At 57.7% G+C, this 19,326-nt stretch overlaps 3 protein-coding genes across 3 annotated transcripts in view; 1 reads left to right on the top strand and 2 right to left on the bottom strand.

Annotated features, from left to right (window-relative positions):
• The window catches only part of GNAI2 (G protein subunit alpha i2), a 39,055-nt gene extending 38,486 nt beyond the window's left edge, over positions 1-569 (top strand). The window contains exon 9 of the mRNA XM_026046216.1: positions 222-569. The gene's annotated coding sequence lies outside the window, so the exon portion shown is untranslated. The remainder of the gene's footprint in view (positions 1-221) is intronic.
• A 1,416-nt stretch (positions 570-1,985) lies between these two features.
• On the bottom strand, positions 1,986-5,790 carry GNAT1 (G protein subunit alpha transducin 1). The gene is made up of 8 exons (XM_026046214.1): positions 5,598-5,790; positions 4,182-4,224; positions 3,583-3,724; positions 3,344-3,501; positions 3,077-3,205; positions 2,822-2,951; positions 2,550-2,703; positions 1,986-2,287 (listed from the first exon to the last, which is right to left on the bottom strand). The coding sequence occupies exons 1-8, from the start codon at positions 5,701-5,703 to the stop codon at positions 2,097-2,099; spliced, it is 1,053 nt and encodes a 350-aa protein (XP_025901999.1). The 5' UTR covers positions 5,704-5,790; the 3' UTR covers positions 1,986-2,096.
• Positions 5,791-8,843: 3,053 nt separating this feature from the next.
• LOC112953208 (semaphorin-3F-like) overlaps positions 8,844-19,326 on the bottom strand; it is a 29,371-nt gene continuing 18,888 nt past the window's right edge. The window contains exons 6-19 of the mRNA XM_026046224.1: positions 18,116-18,205; positions 15,172-15,265; positions 14,629-14,748; positions 13,530-13,669; positions 13,314-13,428; positions 12,945-13,014; positions 12,528-12,672; positions 12,033-12,255; positions 11,239-11,327; positions 11,022-11,063; positions 10,526-10,683; positions 10,366-10,433; positions 9,462-9,595; positions 8,844-9,369 (exon numbers count right to left, since the gene is read on the bottom strand). Coding sequence (XP_025902009.1) covers positions 8,923-9,369; positions 9,462-9,595; positions 10,366-10,433; positions 10,526-10,683; positions 11,022-11,063; positions 11,239-11,327; positions 12,033-12,255; positions 12,528-12,672; positions 12,945-13,014; positions 13,314-13,428; positions 13,530-13,669; positions 14,629-14,748; positions 15,172-15,265; positions 18,116-18,205 — 1,935 coding nt within the window. The 3' untranslated portion in view covers positions 8,844-8,922. The remainder of the gene's footprint in view (positions 9,370-9,461; positions 9,596-10,365; positions 10,434-10,525; positions 10,684-11,021; positions 11,064-11,238; positions 11,328-12,032; positions 12,256-12,527; positions 12,673-12,944; positions 13,015-13,313; positions 13,429-13,529; positions 13,670-14,628; positions 14,749-15,171; positions 15,266-18,115; positions 18,206-19,326) is intronic.

Raw genomic sequence — 19,326 nt, 5'->3', positions numbered from 1 at the left:
CACAGCCTGGTGGTGCCCTCTGGGAGGGAACATCCCTCACGACCAGCGCCCTGTGTGGTGCAGGTGCCCCTGACGCTGATGGGACCTGCCTGGTCCAGGCGGGAGCCACCTGCTTTCCCCATCCCGGCGCCGCTGGCTGCGGGTGCCCGGCCCCAAAACCATGGCCTGTCATTGCCCCSCTAAGCTGGACTGCCTCCCACTCACGAGCATCTCTCTCCTAGGGTGCCCGGACGTGCCTGTCCCGCCAGGAGTGCCATGGCCAGTGAAGGAAGGACCGCGCCACATAACAACTTCTGCTTCTCTTCTTTTGGTTTCTTCCCCCCCCGCTCCCTTCCCAACGCTGTAAAGAGACTTTGGTTATGTTCGGGGTGGCAGGTCGCGCTCAGTGCCACCTCCCGGCCCAGCCTGCGCCGTCCCCTTCATCCCCTGCCGCCGCGAGCCCCGCGGCTGCGGCCTGCACCCGTGGGCTCCGCTCTCGCTTCCTCTCTCAGCTCCAGCAGCTTGGGAAAGAATGAGGTTTTAATCTTCGGTTTTAACTGGTCGAGATTGCTCCAAACCAACCCTCCTTTTTTTTCTTTTTTCTTTTTTTTTTTTTTTAAATCCATTTCCAAGAAATCACTCTCTCGCTGTTTACATTCAAACTGTTGCTCTCGGAGGGAGGCGGGAGCGGAGGGGACGCAGAGGTCCCGGCTTTCCTGGCGTTGCAGAGACCAGCGCGGAAAGCACGTCCCCCCACCCCAGCAAACACACCCGAGAAACATTCCTTTGAGAAAAAAAAAAGAAAACACACACACACACCTGCGCGTGCAAAAAAACAAGGAAAAAAGAGCTTGGTTTACATTGCTTTTTAAAGAAACCTTTTTAAGAAACTATTTAAAAGCGTCGAGCGCTAAAGTTGGTCGCCTGGTCTCCGCGCATCCTTCTGCTGCAGTGAGAAAAACGGCCATCAACATCGTGTGCCTTTGCAAGGGGCTTCTCGGAGGGCAGCCCTCGGCTCCGCTCGCGCGTGTCGTGGGGGGCGCGCGGCAGAGCTGCCGCCCCCGCGCCCGGCGGGACGGGCTGCAGGGGCGACGCGCGCCCATGCCTCCCTGCAGCGCAGCCGGGCCCCAGGGCGCCCTGCCGACGCCTCTCTCTTTCTAAGCCTAGTTTTATTTTGTAGGTCTAACTGTTGCGTTGGTCGAGGAACCCATGCTGTACAAAGCGGCCCCTGTGTCCCCCCTCCCCAGACTWTTCCCCCCACGCAGCCTGCCGGCTCTGCCCCCGGCTGGAGCGCGGGGGCTCCTCGTGAACCAGTGGCTGCGGCCTCGCTTTTACCACGGGATGTTTTACCAAATTGTTCACATGGTTTGAAATAATAAAATGTAGAAAGGAAAAAAAAAATCAACAAAAAAAGACCAAAAAGCCAACGTGGAAGTTGGCATATGGCTGCTCACCTGTGTCAAGGGGGTGGGTGGGGGCTGGTGGGCGCCAAGGGATGTGGGGGCACTGAAGGTAGCTTCACCTGCGGGTCCCTCCAGCAGCCATGGGGTGGGATTGGAAGCAGTGATGGGAGCTGCGCATGGAGGGGCAGGGACCTCTGGGGTGGTGTTGGGTGAGGGTCCGCTCAGGAACCTGGCACTGCCATCCTGTGCCCAGCGCTCACCGTGGGTGGCTCCACAACCCTCAGGCGGGCGCGGGGGCTCAGGGCAGCCATGGACCTTGGTACCCTGTGACACCCGAGGTCCCCTAGGGACAAACTTACCCAGGAATACCCCAACATTGCCACACATGTGGCACCAAGGACCCAGGGGCACCCTGTGGCACCCGAGGTCACCCAGAGATACTCAGCTCCTAGCACCCAGCCATCCCATGCCCCACAGCACACAAGACCCAGGGGCACCCACATAGCTCCAGCACCCACGAGTAGATTGAAGGACAACCACTGACAGCACCCAATGGCACCCATGGACAGGGTGTGGGACTGAGCCTAGGAGTGACTCTGGGGTCAAAGGACTCTTTGCTGGGGTTTGTGGGCAAGTGGAGGTAACTGGGGACAAGCGGGGAGCCCAAGGGAGGAGGTGGACCTGGGCCAGGGAGGGAAGCACTGGGACCRGAGCTCAGAAGAGGCCACAGTCCTTGAGGTTCTCCTTGATGATGATGTCGGTGACAGCGTCGAACACGAATTTAACGTTCTCGGTATCAGTGGCGCAGGTCATGTGGGAGTAGATCTCCTTGACRTCCCGCCGCATGTTCAGCTCCAGGAACTGCAGCTTGATGTAGTTGCCTGCGTCCTCATAGGTGTTGGGGCCTGGCAGGACAGTGATAAGCGGGGCCCGGTGCCCACCACCCAATCACTCTGTGGCCTCACAGCCCCCTCCCACCAGGCCATGCCCCTGTGAGGCACTGGGTGTTGGACTAACCACCCAGGGCCCACATCAACCTTGCACTGTTACCACTGTCATGGGCTGCTGAGGACACCTGGTGGGGATCTGCCCAAGGTTTCTGGCACCCCAAAGCTTTCCCCTCCCCTACCAGCCTTCACCCAGTGGCTGAGCCAGCAAGGCCCTCACCATCGTAGTCAGGGAAGCAGATGCTGAGGTGGGCCTTCTTGATCTTCTCCAGGAAGACGTCCTTCTTGTTGAGGAAGAGAACAATGGAGGTTGTGGCRAAGTAACGGTGGTTGCAGATGCTGTTGAAGAGGTGCAGGCTCTCATGCATGCGGTTCTGGGAAGAGACACAGCTCTGTGAGCCCCACTGCAGCCCTGATGTCAGGACAGGGGTGGAGGGGACATGCATCCYCCACTTGCCCAGCACAGCCACTCTGCACTGCATCTGCCCTCACCACTTCATCATCTTCCACCAGGACCATGTCGTAGGCGCTGAGGGCCGCAATAAAGATGATGCAGGTTACCCCCTCAAAGCAGTGGATCCACTTCTTCCGCTCGGAACGCTGGCCTCCCACATCGAACATCCTGGACAGGGTAGATGAGCATCAACATCCGCCACTTTTGTGCTCCATCCCCAGTGGAGGGCGATGTGGAACCCACCCAGCCATGCCAGAGCCCTTTTCCTGCCTGCACCAAGGCTGAGTCCCTACCTGAAGTTGAGGTCTTTGAAGGAGAACTGGGTCTCGATAATACCCGTGGTTTTGACCCGGGAGCGCAGCACATCCTGCTCCGTGGGGACGTAGCCCGGGGTCACCAGACGCTCCAGGTCTGACAGGTAGCTGGCCAGGCACACAACACACAGGAGAAGTGACTGGTGATCTCAACACACCCCCACCCACAGCACTGAGCAGTGTCTCCAGCCCACCTGGCCTGGCTCCACCTCCCTCCACCTGTTCCTTGCCCCTGATGGCACCTACTAGCCAGCTGAGTCATTGAGCTGGTACTCAGAGGCGCGATCAAAGCAGGCTTGGATGCCGGTATCCTTCCAGAGCCGTCCAATGATATCTGACATCTCTTTGGGCATTGTGCCCTCCTCGATGGTGTCTGAGAGGTGYAGCAGCTTGCGGGCATCATCCTGTGAGGGAGCAGTTTTCAGTGTGGCTGCGGGTGACCGACGCTGCAGGGAACACCGTGTCCAGCATCAAACAACCCTCACCTGGCGGGCCGAATCACCATATTGTATGTTGAGTGTGGACATGGCCCGCACAATAGCCAGCATGGACTGCAGTGTGTTGCTGTAGATGATGGCGATGAACTCCAGGCACTCCTCCAGTGAGTAACCATCCTGGTGGATAATTCTGGCCRGAAAGGAGGGCATGGGGCTGAGCTGGGCACCACAAGATGGGGGGCACCCGTAGGGTGGTGGTGCCTGTGGTTGCTGGATGCTGGAGCTGGACATGGCTGAGCCAAGCTGGACACTGTAGGGCTGCACTAGGCACTGTGGGATGGGAACACCATGGGACAGGGACACCCGTGGCTGTGGGATGATGCTGTTTTGGGCACCATGGGGTGAAGCACTCCATGACATTGCGCTGAGGCTGCGCCAGACACCACACGATGAGGGCATTTCTTAGTGTAGTATAGGGCAGGCTCATGTGGGCAATGGCCAAGCTGCACCGTTGACCACCCAGGCACTGCTCTGGAGTGGGCATATACCCATCTGGGAAATGGTGGCAGGATGGGGTGTCCTGAGAGTGTTTTGTGCCTGTCCAGGGAGCCATGGAGCATCATGGGCTCAGGATAAGGGGCACTCACTTCATCTGCTTGACGATGGTGCTCTTTCCTGACTCCCCTGCTCCTGTAGAGACAAAGCATGGGTCATGGCGATGCCCACTGGACATCCCTCATTATGCCCTAGACCAGCTCCCTCAGGTCCCAGGACTATAGTACAGCTGAGGCAGATCTTTGGGGTCTTTAGAGTGTGCAGGCAAATGGTTGGGCTCAGTGCCTCAGCAGTGAAGGGTGGAGAGGATCACCCTACGGCTATGGAGGAGATTGTAGGACGCCAGGCCATATGCATGACATGAGGATTATGGCACAGGCATTAGGGTTGGGCTGAGCTGCTGCAGACCATGGCTGTGGATAATGGGATAAGCCAGGGACATGTTCTGCAGTTCTGGGAAGAGGATGGAGACATGGTGGCATTGCTGAACCCAACCACCTATAGCCAGGTCTCCCAAACCTATTGCAGGACTAGTGGGACATAGGCTGGTTTACAACATGAGAGCAGCAATGAGGCCTGTGCCCAGGTAATGTCCAAGGCAGCACCAAGCACTGGCACCCTGCACCTCYAGGACAGAGGGGGAGCTCTGTGGGGCTGAGAGAGGCCCATAATGTTGGTAAGGAAGGAGAATGGACCCCAGGGTGGGTCAATAGGTTGGCAGGGCGTGAGCATGGAGAGCTGGGCTGGCTGGATCTGGGGAGACYCAGGGAGCAAGAGGTACTCGGAGCTGTTGCGTGAGGTGGTATGCTGGCAGGGTGGGATACAGGTAGAATGGCAGGGTCTGGGAGATTTTAGGAGGGTGCCAGGGTGTTGGGGTGGTCTTTTRGAGGGGGTTGTTTGAGTTGGGAGTGTCTGGAAGTGGGGAGGRCTCATGAGAAGGGATGATTTGGTTAGCAGTGGGCTATCAGGATGATGGATTGGGGTGGGATGTCAGGGTGGGCTGATAGTGGATTTATGAGTGAGTAGTAGAGTAGAAGCTAAGATGGGCTCTTGAGAAGGGATGACTGGATTCTGAGGAGGACTTGTTTGGATGGGATGTTCAGATGGATGACTGATGGTGAGCTAGGATTGAGGAGGCAGCTGAGATGGGATTGCTGGRCTTGAGTGTGTCTTGAAGCGGGAGTTGGGGTGGTCTGATTCCGTGGAATGTTGAGGTGAGTTAATTGAGTTTGGAGGTGCCTGGGACTAAGGGGAATGGTTAGGCTCTTGAAAAGGGATGCATGGGTTTAGGGAGGGGTTGGGTGCGCTGTTGGTTTTGGGAGATGTCTGGAAGCAAGCAGRTGTTGGGGTCGTGTACGTTGGCTTTGGGGATGTCTAAGAAGGGAGGAGCTGTTGAGTGGGCTGGTGGGCAGGATGTCAGGGGGCAGCTTGGGRTTGGAGAGCAGGTGGGATGGGTGAATCCAGAGACCCTGGGCAGGCTGCCCTTACCCCCCGCTCCCTGTTCATACCCAGCAGCAGCAGCTTGACGGTCCTCGCATCCTTCTCCGCATCTTCCTTGAGCTTCTTCTCAAGCTCCCGGGAGTGCTTCTCCTCAGCGCTGGCTCCGGCGCCCATCCTCGGCCTGGCAGCCCGGCGGCTCACCCGCTCCTTGGAGGTCAGCACCAGGATGGGCAGCGTGTTCCAGCCCCCGGCCGCCTCCAGCGCTGGGCTCGCTGCTCCCGCCCGTGCTGCTGTGGGGCTGCCCCGCCACTAGACTGCCCCCAACGGAGGGGGAGAGGCGGATTGAGCCTGCCCATGGCAGATGGGTGCTGCCATCCGCCCAATGTGGGCCAAGGACGGGACCAAGGCCGGGCGGAGGTGCTGCGCTCAGCACCCACTGCTTAAATCCGGGCCCAGATAAACCCCTTGAAATCTGCCGAGGGCTGAGCTCAGCACGTCCCCACGGTCCCCGCGGCGCCRTGTCAGCGCTTCAGATCCCGTATCGGGGAGGGGGGAAATGTGTGGGGGGTGGATTTTGCTGGCCTGTCAGGGAGCTGGGCTGACCTGTAAGGATGGGGCATCGGCTCTGGCTCTGGAGTTATTTGGGGTTCTCTGGGCAGGGGATGTTGAGCTGGGAGCAGGAAGGATGTGGGAAAGAGCACAGACTGGAAGTAATGCACAGCGACCACTGTCCCCAAGCCCGTCCCACCTCAGGAACCCTCCCCCACACTCTGTCCCCAGGGGATGTCCCCAGTATCCTCCACTATGACCCACTGCAAATCCTGATCACACCACTCCACATTTTCACTAACTACTGCACTTGCAGCATTCAAGTATCCTCCCCAGTGTTGCCATCCTCTCCACCCTCTGCCCTCTAACTTTCCCTAGTGTTCACAAGCACCACCAGGAACCACCAACCCAAAGTCCGCAGGGGAACCCCAGACCCCCCACCAGTGTCCCCATGAACCTCCCACCCCATGTTCCCCAGCAGGTACCAGCACCGTCCCCATGACTTCAAGCCCCTCCAATACCTCCTGGCTGTGCCCAGACCCTCCACCTCCAGGACCCTCTCCAAACTCCCCATCCCTCCCCTAACATCTTCCCACACCATGTCCCCACGGGCACTTCCAGATGCCCCCAATGCCCTCCACCCCTTGCACCCTTCCAGTGGCCATAAGCTGCCACCCACCTATTTACCAACCCCATGGGCCCCAGTGCATCATCACCACTGCCCCCAGGAAACTTCAGTACCCTCTCCTAGATTTCATGTCCCCCCCAATTCCTCTAAACGCCATGGGACATCCCTCCCTCCTCCACGAAGCCCATGCCAAGCCCTGAGATCGCTACCCAAAGCAGAGCCTCCATTAACCCCAGCAGTAACAGTGTCCCCAGGGACGCGCATTCTCTCTGCTCAGTGCCCCCCAGCAATGTCCCCTCCCTGCATTGCCAAGAGCAGCCACAAGGTGACTCCAGCACCTCGCCGTGTCCCCCGCAAACCCCATTGCTCCCAGCTGCCCGCACATCCCAGTGTGTCCCAGGACTCTTCACCGCCCGCAGCAGTGCCCAGTGCTGCCAGGACATCCCAGTGTCTCCAGGACACCCAGCGCTCTGCCCTCAGCACCTCCACTACTTGCCAGGATCAGTCCCCCTCCTCATCTTTTCCCCTGTACCAGCCAGAGCCACCTGCTCAGTGCTCCCAGTACTGCCCAGGGATGACCCCAGGTGCTCCCATGTTGCCCAGTGCCGCTAATGCAGCCTCTAGTACATCCTACTGTTCATGGTAGGGCCCAGTGCCACCCCTCAGTGCTCCAGGGACCCCCAAGTGCCTCCAGTACAGCCCTGTGCTGCCCCTTTCACTCCTAGTATCCCCAGGACAGCCCTCCAGGGCCCCCAGTAGGACCCTACAAGTGCCCTCAGTAATGCCCAGTGCACTCTGCATCCCCTCCCCTTGTGACCCCCCCCCCCCCAGGTGCGTCCCTCTTCTCCTGGGGAAGGCGACCCTCTCCTGATGGAGTCTGTCTCCATCCCATGCCTGGTACCCGCAACTCGGTGCAACTCAGTACCCTGCTCTGGGGGCAGYGGTTTCAGCCCTGCCTTGCTGCGCAGCTCAGGGCAAGAGGGGCAGAGCTGAAGGGATCATGTGAGGTTCCTGAGGGCCTGGCACAGCACAGGAGATGATGGCCTCAAGCCTYCCCGCTCCGCGCTGTCCCCATCCTGCACAGAGCACACGCAGGCGCCCGTGTCTGTCCCAAAGCCAGTGTTTATTTCAACACACTCCCGGTCGCAGTGGGGGGTGGCACAGGTCCCGGGCACCCCTACGCTTCCCGTGTACAGCTATTTACAATGCAGTGCGCCCATGTCCCTTCCTGGGAGCCCCAAGGCAGCAGGTAAYGGGCAAGGTACCCATGGAGCCTGCACCTGTGGGCACCCCGCCCAATCTACCAGGTCTAGCACATTGAGTTGGCCCGGGTGCAGCCTCTTCTCCTTCCTGAACCTGCACAGAGCACAGTCTTGACTAAGCCCTTCCTGCTGCCCGCACACCTGGGTCCAGCCTCCCTGAGCAGGTCTCTGGGGTACAAGGTCTCCTTTGGAGACCAATCTCACTTGGTTTATATGCCCAACCACAGGTGCATTTCAGCAGGCAGGAAATCTAAGCTGTGGCCTGGTGGGACATAGCACCTCACATGATGCTCATYCATAGAACCCCCCACCGCCCCATCTCTGAGGCTTGGCTTGCCCATTTGTAGTTTCCCAGGAGAAAACGCTTGGTCTTTAATGACCAGGTGGGGAAACTGAGGCTGAAAGAGACAGCAAACATGACCAGGGCAGTGGGGCAGACCGTCTCCACCTCCTTCTCTCCCCTTGTCACATGGCTGAGCCAGGCTACTCAGGTTAGAAGGGCACAGAGCACCCTCACAGGAACCATTGCCTCTGTCCCAACACCCCTCCGAACTGGTGAAAATGTCCCCAAACCTGGGCTGTATCCCACCAGACACCTACAGCTCTGAGGGCAGGGCTACCATGCCCAGCAGCGTGTCGACACGTGGGCCACCAAACCAGACCCCGCACACCAGTGTCTCACCATATCACGAAGGGCTCTTGGAGAGTGCRCAAGGAAATGCTGGCGGTGCCCTTTGCTCTCTCCTGGGGCAGGAAGGCAATGGTCATGTCGTGCCAGTGACTATGTACACCCTACAAATAAATACTGTCTTCCAAGGGAGGTGGGAAGCCTGTATGCTTGTGTGTGTGTGTGTGTGTGTGCGCGCGCAGATATATATATATATTTATAGATATTTTTAATATTAAAAGGGGGAAAAATAGACCATTGTGCTATCAAAGTCCCTGCCGATGGTTTCATGTATGCGCATAGGTCTCTGGCTGGTGATTCCGGCGGTTTCGAGGCTTCTTCTGGTCCTGCTGCTCCTTGGCTTTGAGGCCAGCCAGTGGTTCCTGGGAGCTGGCGGCCRTGTGTCGCCAGTAACCCTGGCAATACTGGTCGAGGAGTCCCACTTCAGGCTGCGTGAGGAGCTGCAGCAGGTCCTGGTAGCGGGGAGCAGCGGCGCCGGGCAGCCCGGTGGCCGCAGCACCCGCAGCAGCGGGTGGGAGGCCGGGGGGCACCTCTGCCTGGAAGAGCACGGCGTGCACGGTGCGGCTGCTGAGCACACGGAGCTGCACCTTCGTCACCATGTGCTTGAAGTTGTTCTCGGTGGCAGTGCAGGAGTAGAGGCCGCTGTCAGAGAGCTGCAGGGAGCGCAGCAGCAAGCCCTGCTCCGTCCGCAGCACCCGGCCCTCGAYGCGGAGCTGTGAGGAGAGCGAGTGGAGGCTCATCTGGCTGCCGCAGGGCCTGAGCCCCCAGCAGCCAGGGCAGGGCACTGCCCAGCACCCCTTCCTACCTCTTTCCGACGGTCACTGTTGTCCTTCTGCAGCAGCCACTTGATGCTGGCCTGAGGGGAACGAGGCTGGCACTCAAGGAAGGCCGTGCTGCCCTCCACCCCATACTGCACAGCCTCTACCGCATTCTTGTTGGCTGTAGGGGCAGATGCAGGTGGCCGGGTCAGTACATGTGTGTCCATGCCCTCAACCAGCCTCCTCGAGGGAGAGTGGCAGGACCTCATCCCACATACCCTGTCCCCCCAGGACCTCACCCCACATACCCTGTGCAAACCCAGCCATGGATACAATGGCTCTTGATCCACCCCGAAACTGTTCTTCCTCCCACAGTGTATCTGTCCTTCCAGTAAATGTCTTCCAACTGTGTTCACCCTCTTCAAGTGTATCCATCCACCTATCCATGTTCATCCTTCTCTGATGTGTCTACTCCAAATGCATCCATCCCTCTACATGTGCTCAAAATCCTCCCTAATGAATCCATCCTTCCATCAATCCATTCACCCATTCATGTTTTGATCTTTTGATCCATCCTCCTTTGATCTGTGCACCATCATCTGTATCCATCCATCTACCAAGCGTATCTATCTAACTTTGCTCACCCTTCTTCAGGTATCCAACCATCCATACAAATGTGTTCAGCCTTCTCCCCAGTTGCAACATCCCTCCATCTCTCCATGCTAACCATCCTCCTACATATCCATCAAAACGTTCCTAGCRTCCTCCAATGCATCAACATGCATCCACCAAGTATATCCAGCCATCCCTCACCCCATAATGGCTGTTGTCCACATTCTCCTGTCTCCTGCCCTCAGTATAACTACAGCACTCTCCCTTCCCTGGATCCCCATGCCCTGCCCCCTCAAGTGCTCCTTCTGCCTTCACCACAGCCCTATGGCACCCACTCACCATTAGAGTTATAGCCTCGGCACTGGCGGATGGGGTTGCCATGCCGGATGTCCTGCCGCCTGCTCCGCCTGTGGGGAGGCAGGAGATGACCTGGGGAACCTCCACGGGGTTTCCCATAGCCCGGGGTCCCTCCCTGCCACCTGCCTCTGGCCTCCTGTACCTCTTGGAGGATGCTGAGTAGCGGCTGCAAGCCTTGCCGTCCCAGGCGCAGTAGGGGTCCCGGGCCAAGCAGCAGTCGGCACAGGCTTCCCCATAAACATCACACCGGTGAAGGGCCAAGTGGGTCACCCCTACAGCTGAGGACACGTAAAGCTGTTGCTGTTGGGGGACAGAGAGGACAGTGTGAGACACTGCTCAGGCACACAGACTTGCCCCAACCCTGTAAGGACCACTTGAACGAGCTGCGGCCTCCTGGCACCACCGGAGCCATCTTATCCTGGGGCTATCCAGAATGACCTGAGGCAGCACAACCCCGGGATTCACCCAGGGCTTCACTACCAAAAGCATCTTGCCCTGAAGCTTCCCACTGGCTTCCCCACATGTATGGCTCACTCCCCTTGCATTGTGCTGGTGCCTGGGCAGTACCACAGCTGGGCACCACTTCCTCGGGGGCCATTTGGTTCTCCCTGTCACTCGGGGCACACGCTGTGACTCACCCTCTTGGAAGAGATGGTCATTGTCTTAATGGGCGCTGGCACCTAGAAGAGAGCACAGGTGAAGGATATTGAGGGGCTGGTGGGCTARGGGGCTCATAGGTGTCCCTTCAGCTCCAGGCCAGCACTGGGCAGCACAGAGTAGGCTGGAGCAGTGGGACAAGGCCAGGCCATGGGCATTCAGAGCTCTGAGAAAGGTGCAGGAGATATTGGCCCTTACCTTGAACACCTCAATCTCTTCCAGCATCAGCTCCTCAGTCTCCATGTCATCCCGGGGTAGCACTATAACTTTCTGCACAGTGCCTCTATCTGCATGACACACAGTGCATGGTCGCTCAGCGACACAGGCTGGGCACCTRCATCCCCCATCCTCCTGGGAAGATGGTCCCTGCTGGTCTGAGGGACAGAAGGGCCCCCAATTCCATCCCCATAGTGCTGCAGTAGGCAGCTCTGCCTGGGATGCCCCTCAAGTAATTGCCCCTCACTGTGGATTGTTGTTGCCCAGGACAGGGGAGATCCAGCAGCCCGGGCATCAGCCTCTGCTGCCTGCTCCGAAGCAAGGAGGCCAGCTGAGTATGCGTCAGGAGCTCACTGGGGAAGAGTCTCCAGGTTGAGACTTGCTGCAGGATGCAGAACAGCCTCCGTCCCCATTGGGAAGTAGAGCTAAAAGCAAAGTTTGATCATGGGGTCCTGTGATGGAGCTGGGGCAGTGAGAAGGACCAGGGTCAGCAGAGCCCTGCAGAGCCCCAGGATGAGCAGAGAGCCCTGGGATGGGCACTGGGGCAGGGGAAGGACCAGGATTGATCATGGAGCCCTGGGATGTGCATTGGGGCAGGGGGAGGACCAGGTTGTATTGCAGGACCACGGCACAGGGGTCTTAGCCCCTTGCCCTGTACCAGTGCGGCATCTGGCAGGAATGGAGGGCACCATGATCTTGCCAGCCCTGGCGGTGCCCCTGCCCTCCCGGGCGGCTCTAGAGCATGCTGCGTTCTCTGCGATGTGCGGCGTGGGTACCTGTGCCCAGGAAAAGCACCTCATAGCGTCCATCTGCTGCATCCACCTGGTCAACCGCGATGGTGGTGAAGCGATAGTTGACGTTGCTGCGCACAACCAGTGGCTGGCGGTGGGTTGGGTATATGGCGTGGTACATCAGCGGGTGCGCGCGCATGAAGTTGATCACCTCATCGGGGTAATCCTTGGTCGACTTCATGGACGGTGTGAATGTCCCCCCAGGGCACTGCAACACAGGCAGGTGGTTGAAACATTATCCACACTCGGGGCCCCCAGCCTAGGGGCTCATGCTGGCCTTGACAACAGATTTGCCCAGTCTCTTCTTGCTGGGGCTGCACCATAAGCCATACCCAGTCCCCTGTCACACACCAGGTTCTGGGCTGCCCCGGGCACCAAGAGGGTGCTGGCTCTCTGGTATTGCTGAGCACACACAGGCTCTCTTCCCCATGTCACCCACTGTAGTGCTGCTTGAGACCCCCATGCCTGGAGGGTACTTACGGTGCCTGGCCGGGGATACGGCATTTTGCCCGTGTAGGGCATCCACTGGTAGTTGGGGCCTTCCTTGTGTGCAAAGGGCCCATTGAACACCATGCGGATGTCAGCCATGGAATAGACACACACAGCGGAGCCTTTGAACACCGATCTGGAAGGAGGAGAGTCTCAGGATGGCACTGCCCGGTTCCCTGGCAGAGCAACCCACCCTGCTCAAGCTGTGCTGCTCCAGCATTTCCAGGCCCCAACTTGGGGGACTGCATGCAGCTGGAGGGTGCTAACCTTGGCCAACCCTCCAGACTGCTTCGTGGGGTGGGCAGCTCTGGGATGCCTCACTGGGCATCCATGTGCAGGGCCCACATGCTGGCCTTGGGACCCCATGTGTCCACACAGTACAGCTGCCATAGAAGTGATGGCACTCACCCTGAGGCGGAGAACACAGCATAGATGACAGGATTCTTGGTGTCCTGTGTCTGCTGGATGAAGACATCCTCTTGGGACAGAAGGAAGAGCATGTCACCAGCAGGAAGATGGGCAGGGACCACCTGGCCATGAGCACCATGGCAGCAAGAGGGGCTACTGGGATAAAAGTAGCTCCTGGCTCCTCTGGCCTCTCTTGATGAGAGATTATGGTTGGTAAGAGTTGGGGGCAGCAACAGATGCCTGGCCCTCTCCAGGAGAGAGGGTGTCAGGGAGCAGAGCAGGGAGTAGGTGCAGAAGGACACTGGCATGAGGAGCCATCAAAGTGATCCTGATCCCTCTCCATCCCTATGGAACCCTGCCCATACTCACGGAGCTCATCGAAGTGTGTTTCTATCCCATCAGGTCCTGGCACAGAGCAGACAAGCCGGGCCTTCAGGAACGTGCTCCACTTGTTCACCAGGCAGCAGTGGCCCCCATCATCATTCTGTGGCAGATGCACAGACCCCCGTGATGAAACCAGGTATGTCACCACCCCATACCCCTGCCCACACAACCCCTTGCATGGCCACAGGCTGGCACACATACCAGGCAGATGCGCCCAATGCGGGAGTAGACACCAGGGCTCTGTGGAGCATCAGCTGATTTTTCCCGGAAGAAGAAGTAGAGTTTGTCATCATTCCTCTCGCTGCTGTCAGGGATGAGCTGGGCATGGACAAATGCTGGGTCTGCAACGGCATGGCATAATCAGCTCAGTAGCAGCTGCACCACAGYAGGTGATACCAGCACTCCATGAGCCCACCACAGCAGGATGCTGAGCCCTCAACATGAACCAGCCCACTGAGGCAGTCACAGAGGTAATCAACTCTCATTCATGTTTGAGGAACCAGAGGCTCCAGGGTTGCCCCTGAGATAGGTCTCTCCATGGTCATCAATGCTCCATCTGCAGGGGATCAGAGCATCCTTACCCCTGGAGTTCACAAGCATTCAGTGCTCCAAGAGCAGGGCTATGGGAATCAGTCTCCCCCCTCGGGGGGGGGATCCACACAGCTCAACAGGAAGCATTTCCCTGCCATCCATCAGCTCGTCCCCAGTCCATGYTGACAGCTCCCCCTCTTCAGGTTACTGCCCCGACAGCTCCCAGGCCCAGCAGGATCATCCGATCTGCTCTGCTCTGTTTACTCAGCTGCCTCAGCCTCCTCGTGGCTGGAGGAGGTACAAGGGAGGGGCAGGATGAGTGCTCGGGGTCACTGATTGCAGGCGACACGGTTGACATCTCGCCCCAGCATAAATCCAGGCACGGCCCTGACAAAGGCAGTACTATTGCCCACTAGCTTACTATTTCCACTGTCTAGTGGCAGCACCATCAGCGGTCTGTCACTGCGCTCCACACAGCCATCCCTCCATCTGTCTGTCCTAGGAGATTCCCACTATCAATCCATCCATCCATCCATCCATCCATCCATCCATCCATCCATCCATCCATCCTCAAAGAGATCTCTTTAGTTCCCTCTTCCAATACAAATTCCTCCATCAATCCATCATYCAATCATCCATCCATGCATCCATCCCACATCACTTGACCGCTTGCCTGTGCTGTCTCCTGTCCCTCTAGCCCGTGAGACAGATGCAGCATGGTGGGGCTGCTGCAGAATAGTAAGCTGAACCAAGGACATGCCCAACTCACCATTGAGCCAGCGTGAATTGTACTGGTCTGTCCTCATGGCCGTCTGCTTTCCCATGGTACGGAAGATGGCTGCATCAGTGCCCATAAAGTCAATGTAGACACCGGCATAGAGCTCTTCATCTGCAGATAGGAGAACAGAGATCAGGTAGCCCCACAACCCATCTTGCCCTTGCAACCTCRTGTCTTTTCTCCATGGTCCTCCTCCCATTGGCTCTAGATTCTGTCCAGCCCTGCTCCTGACTGCTAGTCCCTAGGCACCCTATTGCCCAAGAGACCTTGCACCCGGCCTTGCTGAAGAGCACGGGGTGCTGTTATCTGCCTATAAAGATAGACCCTGTCTCCAGAATCAGATTTTGCCAGATACCCAGGGACATCTTGAGCAGCTGCAGCTAGAGCAGGCAGGGACGAAGGGAGAGGAGCTCAGCTTCTTTGTGGATATTTTGACATTGCACAGTGGAACAACTGGAGCAGTTCTGTCTCACCTCTGTGTCCCCCCTGCCTGCCCCCCAGGCAACAGTGGCCTTGCAAAGATTCCGGACTCACTTATTAATGCAGAGACGGTGTCTACTTTGGGGTCATAGGAGCATTTCCCCTTGCCTGACTCCAGCTTATCTGGCTCCAGGTAGAAGATGTAATCCTGAAGAAGGAAGCAAAACAGARTGTATCACATCTTTCCCCTCCATCCCCAGGGCATCTTCCAGTGCAGAGGCCAGCTGCACCTGCTGGAAATGCAGCATCTTCTGGAGATGGAGCACAGCAGCTACCAGCTGCCTGCTGCCAGAAGAGCCGAGGATGTGTAGTGCTCAGCACGGATGTAGACAGACCACATCAGAGCTCTGTACAACTCTCCAGAGGGCTGAGGCCTCAGTGAGCTGCTTCTCTGACATTGCTGGGTCCATCACCTGCACACCATTGATCCATGGCTGCTTTGAGACTTGCGGGAGCCACCGGGTTGAATATGGATCATCTTCTTCTTGACAAACAGCATCCAGCATCGATCCTTTCCAGACTCCTTAGTTTGAGGGCAGACGGGCCTGGCTGTGCTGTACGTTGCAGGAGTCCCTGGCAGCAGCTACTTTGACTTACAGTATTCGGTGACAGGCASATCTCTGCTGCCAGATCCAACATGTCCCAGCGAGGAGCAGTTTGTCCCAATGAGTGGTGCACTGGGATGGCACCACCACAAGCGGCTGAGCCCAGTCCTGGTGGGATATGGAGCTCTGCTCTATTAGAAGCTGCTCTCCTGGCTGTTTTCTCTGCCTGCTCCAGGCAAAGTGACACGTGGCAAACTCAGCACCACTGCATACTGCCATGGCAGGCTCTGCCTCCCAGACACACACACAGAATCAGCCATCACAGCAGTTTGGGGCACACGGGGTTCCCAGGCGTGCAGAACCCCCAAGAAGCAGCCCCAAGACAGCCTGTCCACACACAACACTGGCTGGGATCCCACTCCCAGGGCAGCCCAGGCCACACAACAGCCCTCAGGATGCCTGGGCCCTCACCACAGCCAACACAAGCCAGGCCAGCAGAGCTACCCACTCATCCCACATCCTGGTTTTGAAACAGAAGCCAAAGACATTGAGATAACTGATCCCCTAAGACCAAAGGATGGACCTAAGGTCCAAAGGATGAACAGAGTCTTTGCAGGATACTCAGGATCCAGGAAGACAGGACTGATGGGAAAGCTAATGCAAGTGAGGAGCACTCTTCTTCCCTCCATGTCCTCCTTCAGAGGATTTGCTCAGGAAAGATTTTCCTGGCTCTGTGGCCTGAGGAGAAGCCAGGTCACGCTAGCCCAGCCGTGTAGTCCAGAGCCCAGGGATTAGCCTGGATTGCACACAGGTGTGGTGCCCCGTGGGGCTGCTCCCTTGGCATCCCTATCCCCATCTCCACGTACTCCTCTGCCAGGGTGTGGACTGGTCCCCCACCAGCTCATATTTTACCGAGATAACATTTTTCTCAAATGCACCCCTGGCCCCAACGGCAACCCTTGACCTATCCAACCAAGCTGGACCAGCTAGATGAAAGACAACCTGCAAGCCCACCCCAGTGCCAGAGCTGTCTGGCAGGCAGAAAGACTTGGTGGTCACTGGGACAGCCTCTTGGCTCTTGATGCTCAAAATACATTGATCTTCCTGGAAAGCAGGTGCCGACGACCCCTGTAAAGCTTACTCAGGCCCAACGAGCCATGTCTGTGCAGAAGCAGGGGGTTATGTAAGCATGAAAGGCAGTGGGTGCCAGGCAGTAGCTGAAGGAAATCAAACCAAAGCCGAGACCTTAGTGAGCACCAGATTTCCCTAAAATGAGAGGTTGGAAGTCCTCTCATTCACCTCGCAGGGGCTAGAGATGCCCTTGGTGCACAGGAGAGAGGGTGGCATTCCCTCCAACTACAAGCAGAGCCAGCCTAAGGTGAGGCTCTGTTTCCGTGGAATAGAGGGCAAAAGGAGGGCAAACAGCAGTAAGATGAGTTACGGAGGTCTGAGACCAGTAGCTCCAGGGCAGGCCATGAATAGGGACAGCCTGAAGGATAAACCCTCCTGCATGTTGCCCTTGACTGATGGACACTGCAGWCCTGCTGCTGAGAAAAACCCATCGAGGAGAGGAATAGGGAGGCCTTTTGGACCTCCTGAGGGATTGCCTTTGGCAACAGGATTTCTCCAGTTGGCCACGGGTTAGCAGTGGTCTCAGGGCAGAGTGGCCAGCCCTTAGGAGCAGCAGGAGCCAGGAGAGACCCAGCCACCAAGACGCTCAAGCCTGATGATAGCATCAACTTCTCCCCATCTGCCAACTTCCCTCTAAAGGAGAGTGGGACTTATGTGTTTGGGTTGCAGGGGARGTACAGGGGACATACAGGCTTGATAGGCAATACACGGGGCAGCATGGACCCCATGCCCATGCACTGATCCATATTAGTCCAGAGAAGACAAGAGGGAGACACTGTCAGGACAGGCTGGGTGCTGAGAACTCCCTGTRGGAAGATGGTGAGACCATTGCTTCCCTGATCCTTCTTGCTTGCTCCAATGAAATCACTTTTGCTCAGGCAAGGTGAAGCAGATATAGCTTCATGCCCCCTTGGGCACCAGCAAGGCCTTACCAAAATATCTTCTGCGCATAGGTTTTGTGTTCCCCCCTGCAAGCAGTGCCATCCTCTGTGGCCCTTAGGATGATTATCCCTGCTTTAAGGGAACACAGGGCACAATAAAAGCAGCCTAGGGAGGGACTGCTGTCCCTGACAGTGTCCTCCATGGGGATCCCTGCCAGGCCTGGGAGAAGGAAGGAGTTAGTGAGAGGAGAGAGGAGATGCCAGGCCTGCTGCTGTGGTGAGCTTTGGAGAGAGAGGAAAGAAGCCTTTGCTGGGCACCCTGGTCCTGGGGGTGCCAGAGGGTCAGGAACATGCTGGTGAGAGGGAGAAGGAACCCTAAGCTCAGGTGTGCCCACCGGAGAGGTGGGCATGGCTCTGGCGGGCTCCAAGACCGGTTCCCACCTTGCTGTCCGCTGGTCTCGGGCTGAGGGGGCCGTCGGCTGATCTGCTTTCCCGGCCTCCCGGCTGGACGGGCTGGCTCAGCGGAAATCCCTGGGGAAAAGGAGCAGGGCAGAGAGTTAGCGCTGCGGGTGGGGGAGACGGCCACCCCAGCAGGGGGCTATGTGGGAAGGCAGCGAAACCAAGGAAGCATGCTGAGCAATAGAGAGCCATTTGTCCATTCGGATCCTTCCCGAAAGCTCCCCTCTGGGCAGTGGTGGCCAGGGGGACTCAGGTGTCCAGACCTCAGGGCAGGGACAGGAGCGGTTGTGGAGGCCAAGGCCAGCATGGCATGCAGCAAGAGAGACTGGTGAAGCTGGCTCTGCCCTTGCCCACCCAGCTAACCAGGCAGGGCCCCAAGATACAGCGGTGTGACAAGTGACTCGACTGGAAACTCTCCGTCATGGAAGAGAGAGGTCCTGACTCCATGYTTGGGAGAGATGTTGAGACGAAGAATGTTATCAGAGCTATAGGGGTGATGCAGTGAGACAGGAAAAGCTATTGGCACTGTGGGACCCCCAGGGCTTGGAATCCTCTCTCCCCACTGCACCATGCTCTTTGGGATTGAGATCAGACCTCTCACTCCTCATGCAACTCAAGGGGACATCCGACAGCCTTTTCTTCCAGGGAAGCACACCATTACTCAGCGCAACAGGGGTGCCCAGAACCCCACTGATGCTCCTCAAATGCTGCAGGGTCCATGACGTGCTGCCCGAAAGCCAAGTCCAGTAGTGGTACTGACTTGTACCAACCTCTACACCTGTGCCTGCACTGGGCAAGCCTCTTCCTGCACATACGGCACTTGGCTCAGGCTCAGAGCACGGCTCATTACACGGTGATGTCCCACCACGGCATAACTCAGGATACACCACACTAGTGCTGACAAGACAGACACCACGGATCACGAGCTCACCAGGCGGGAGTCCCCCAACCATCCTTACCACACGCTACAGCAGTCACTTTGACAACACACCATTTGCCCCAGTGCCAGCACATGGAAAGACCAGCTCCCTCCTGGGACCCTCCTAGCACCACGAGGCCACCCGATGCCAAACAGCTTCTTCCAGCTTATGCCATGGTTGTCAGTATGAGGATGTGGCCAGTGCCACCACCTCTCACCGGCATCTGGGAACACGGCGGGGCAGGGCACCTGCCTCGCACACTCATGTGCCAGC

This window comes from Nothoprocta perdicaria, unplaced genomic scaffold (genome assembly GCF_003342845.1).
Source record: "Nothoprocta perdicaria isolate Ctin4 unplaced genomic scaffold, notPer1 scaffold_429, whole genome shotgun sequence".
Taxonomy (NCBI): Eukaryota; Metazoa; Chordata; class Aves; order Tinamiformes; family Tinamidae; genus Nothoprocta; species Nothoprocta perdicaria.
This window is presented reverse-complemented; position numbering and strand designations above follow the sequence as displayed.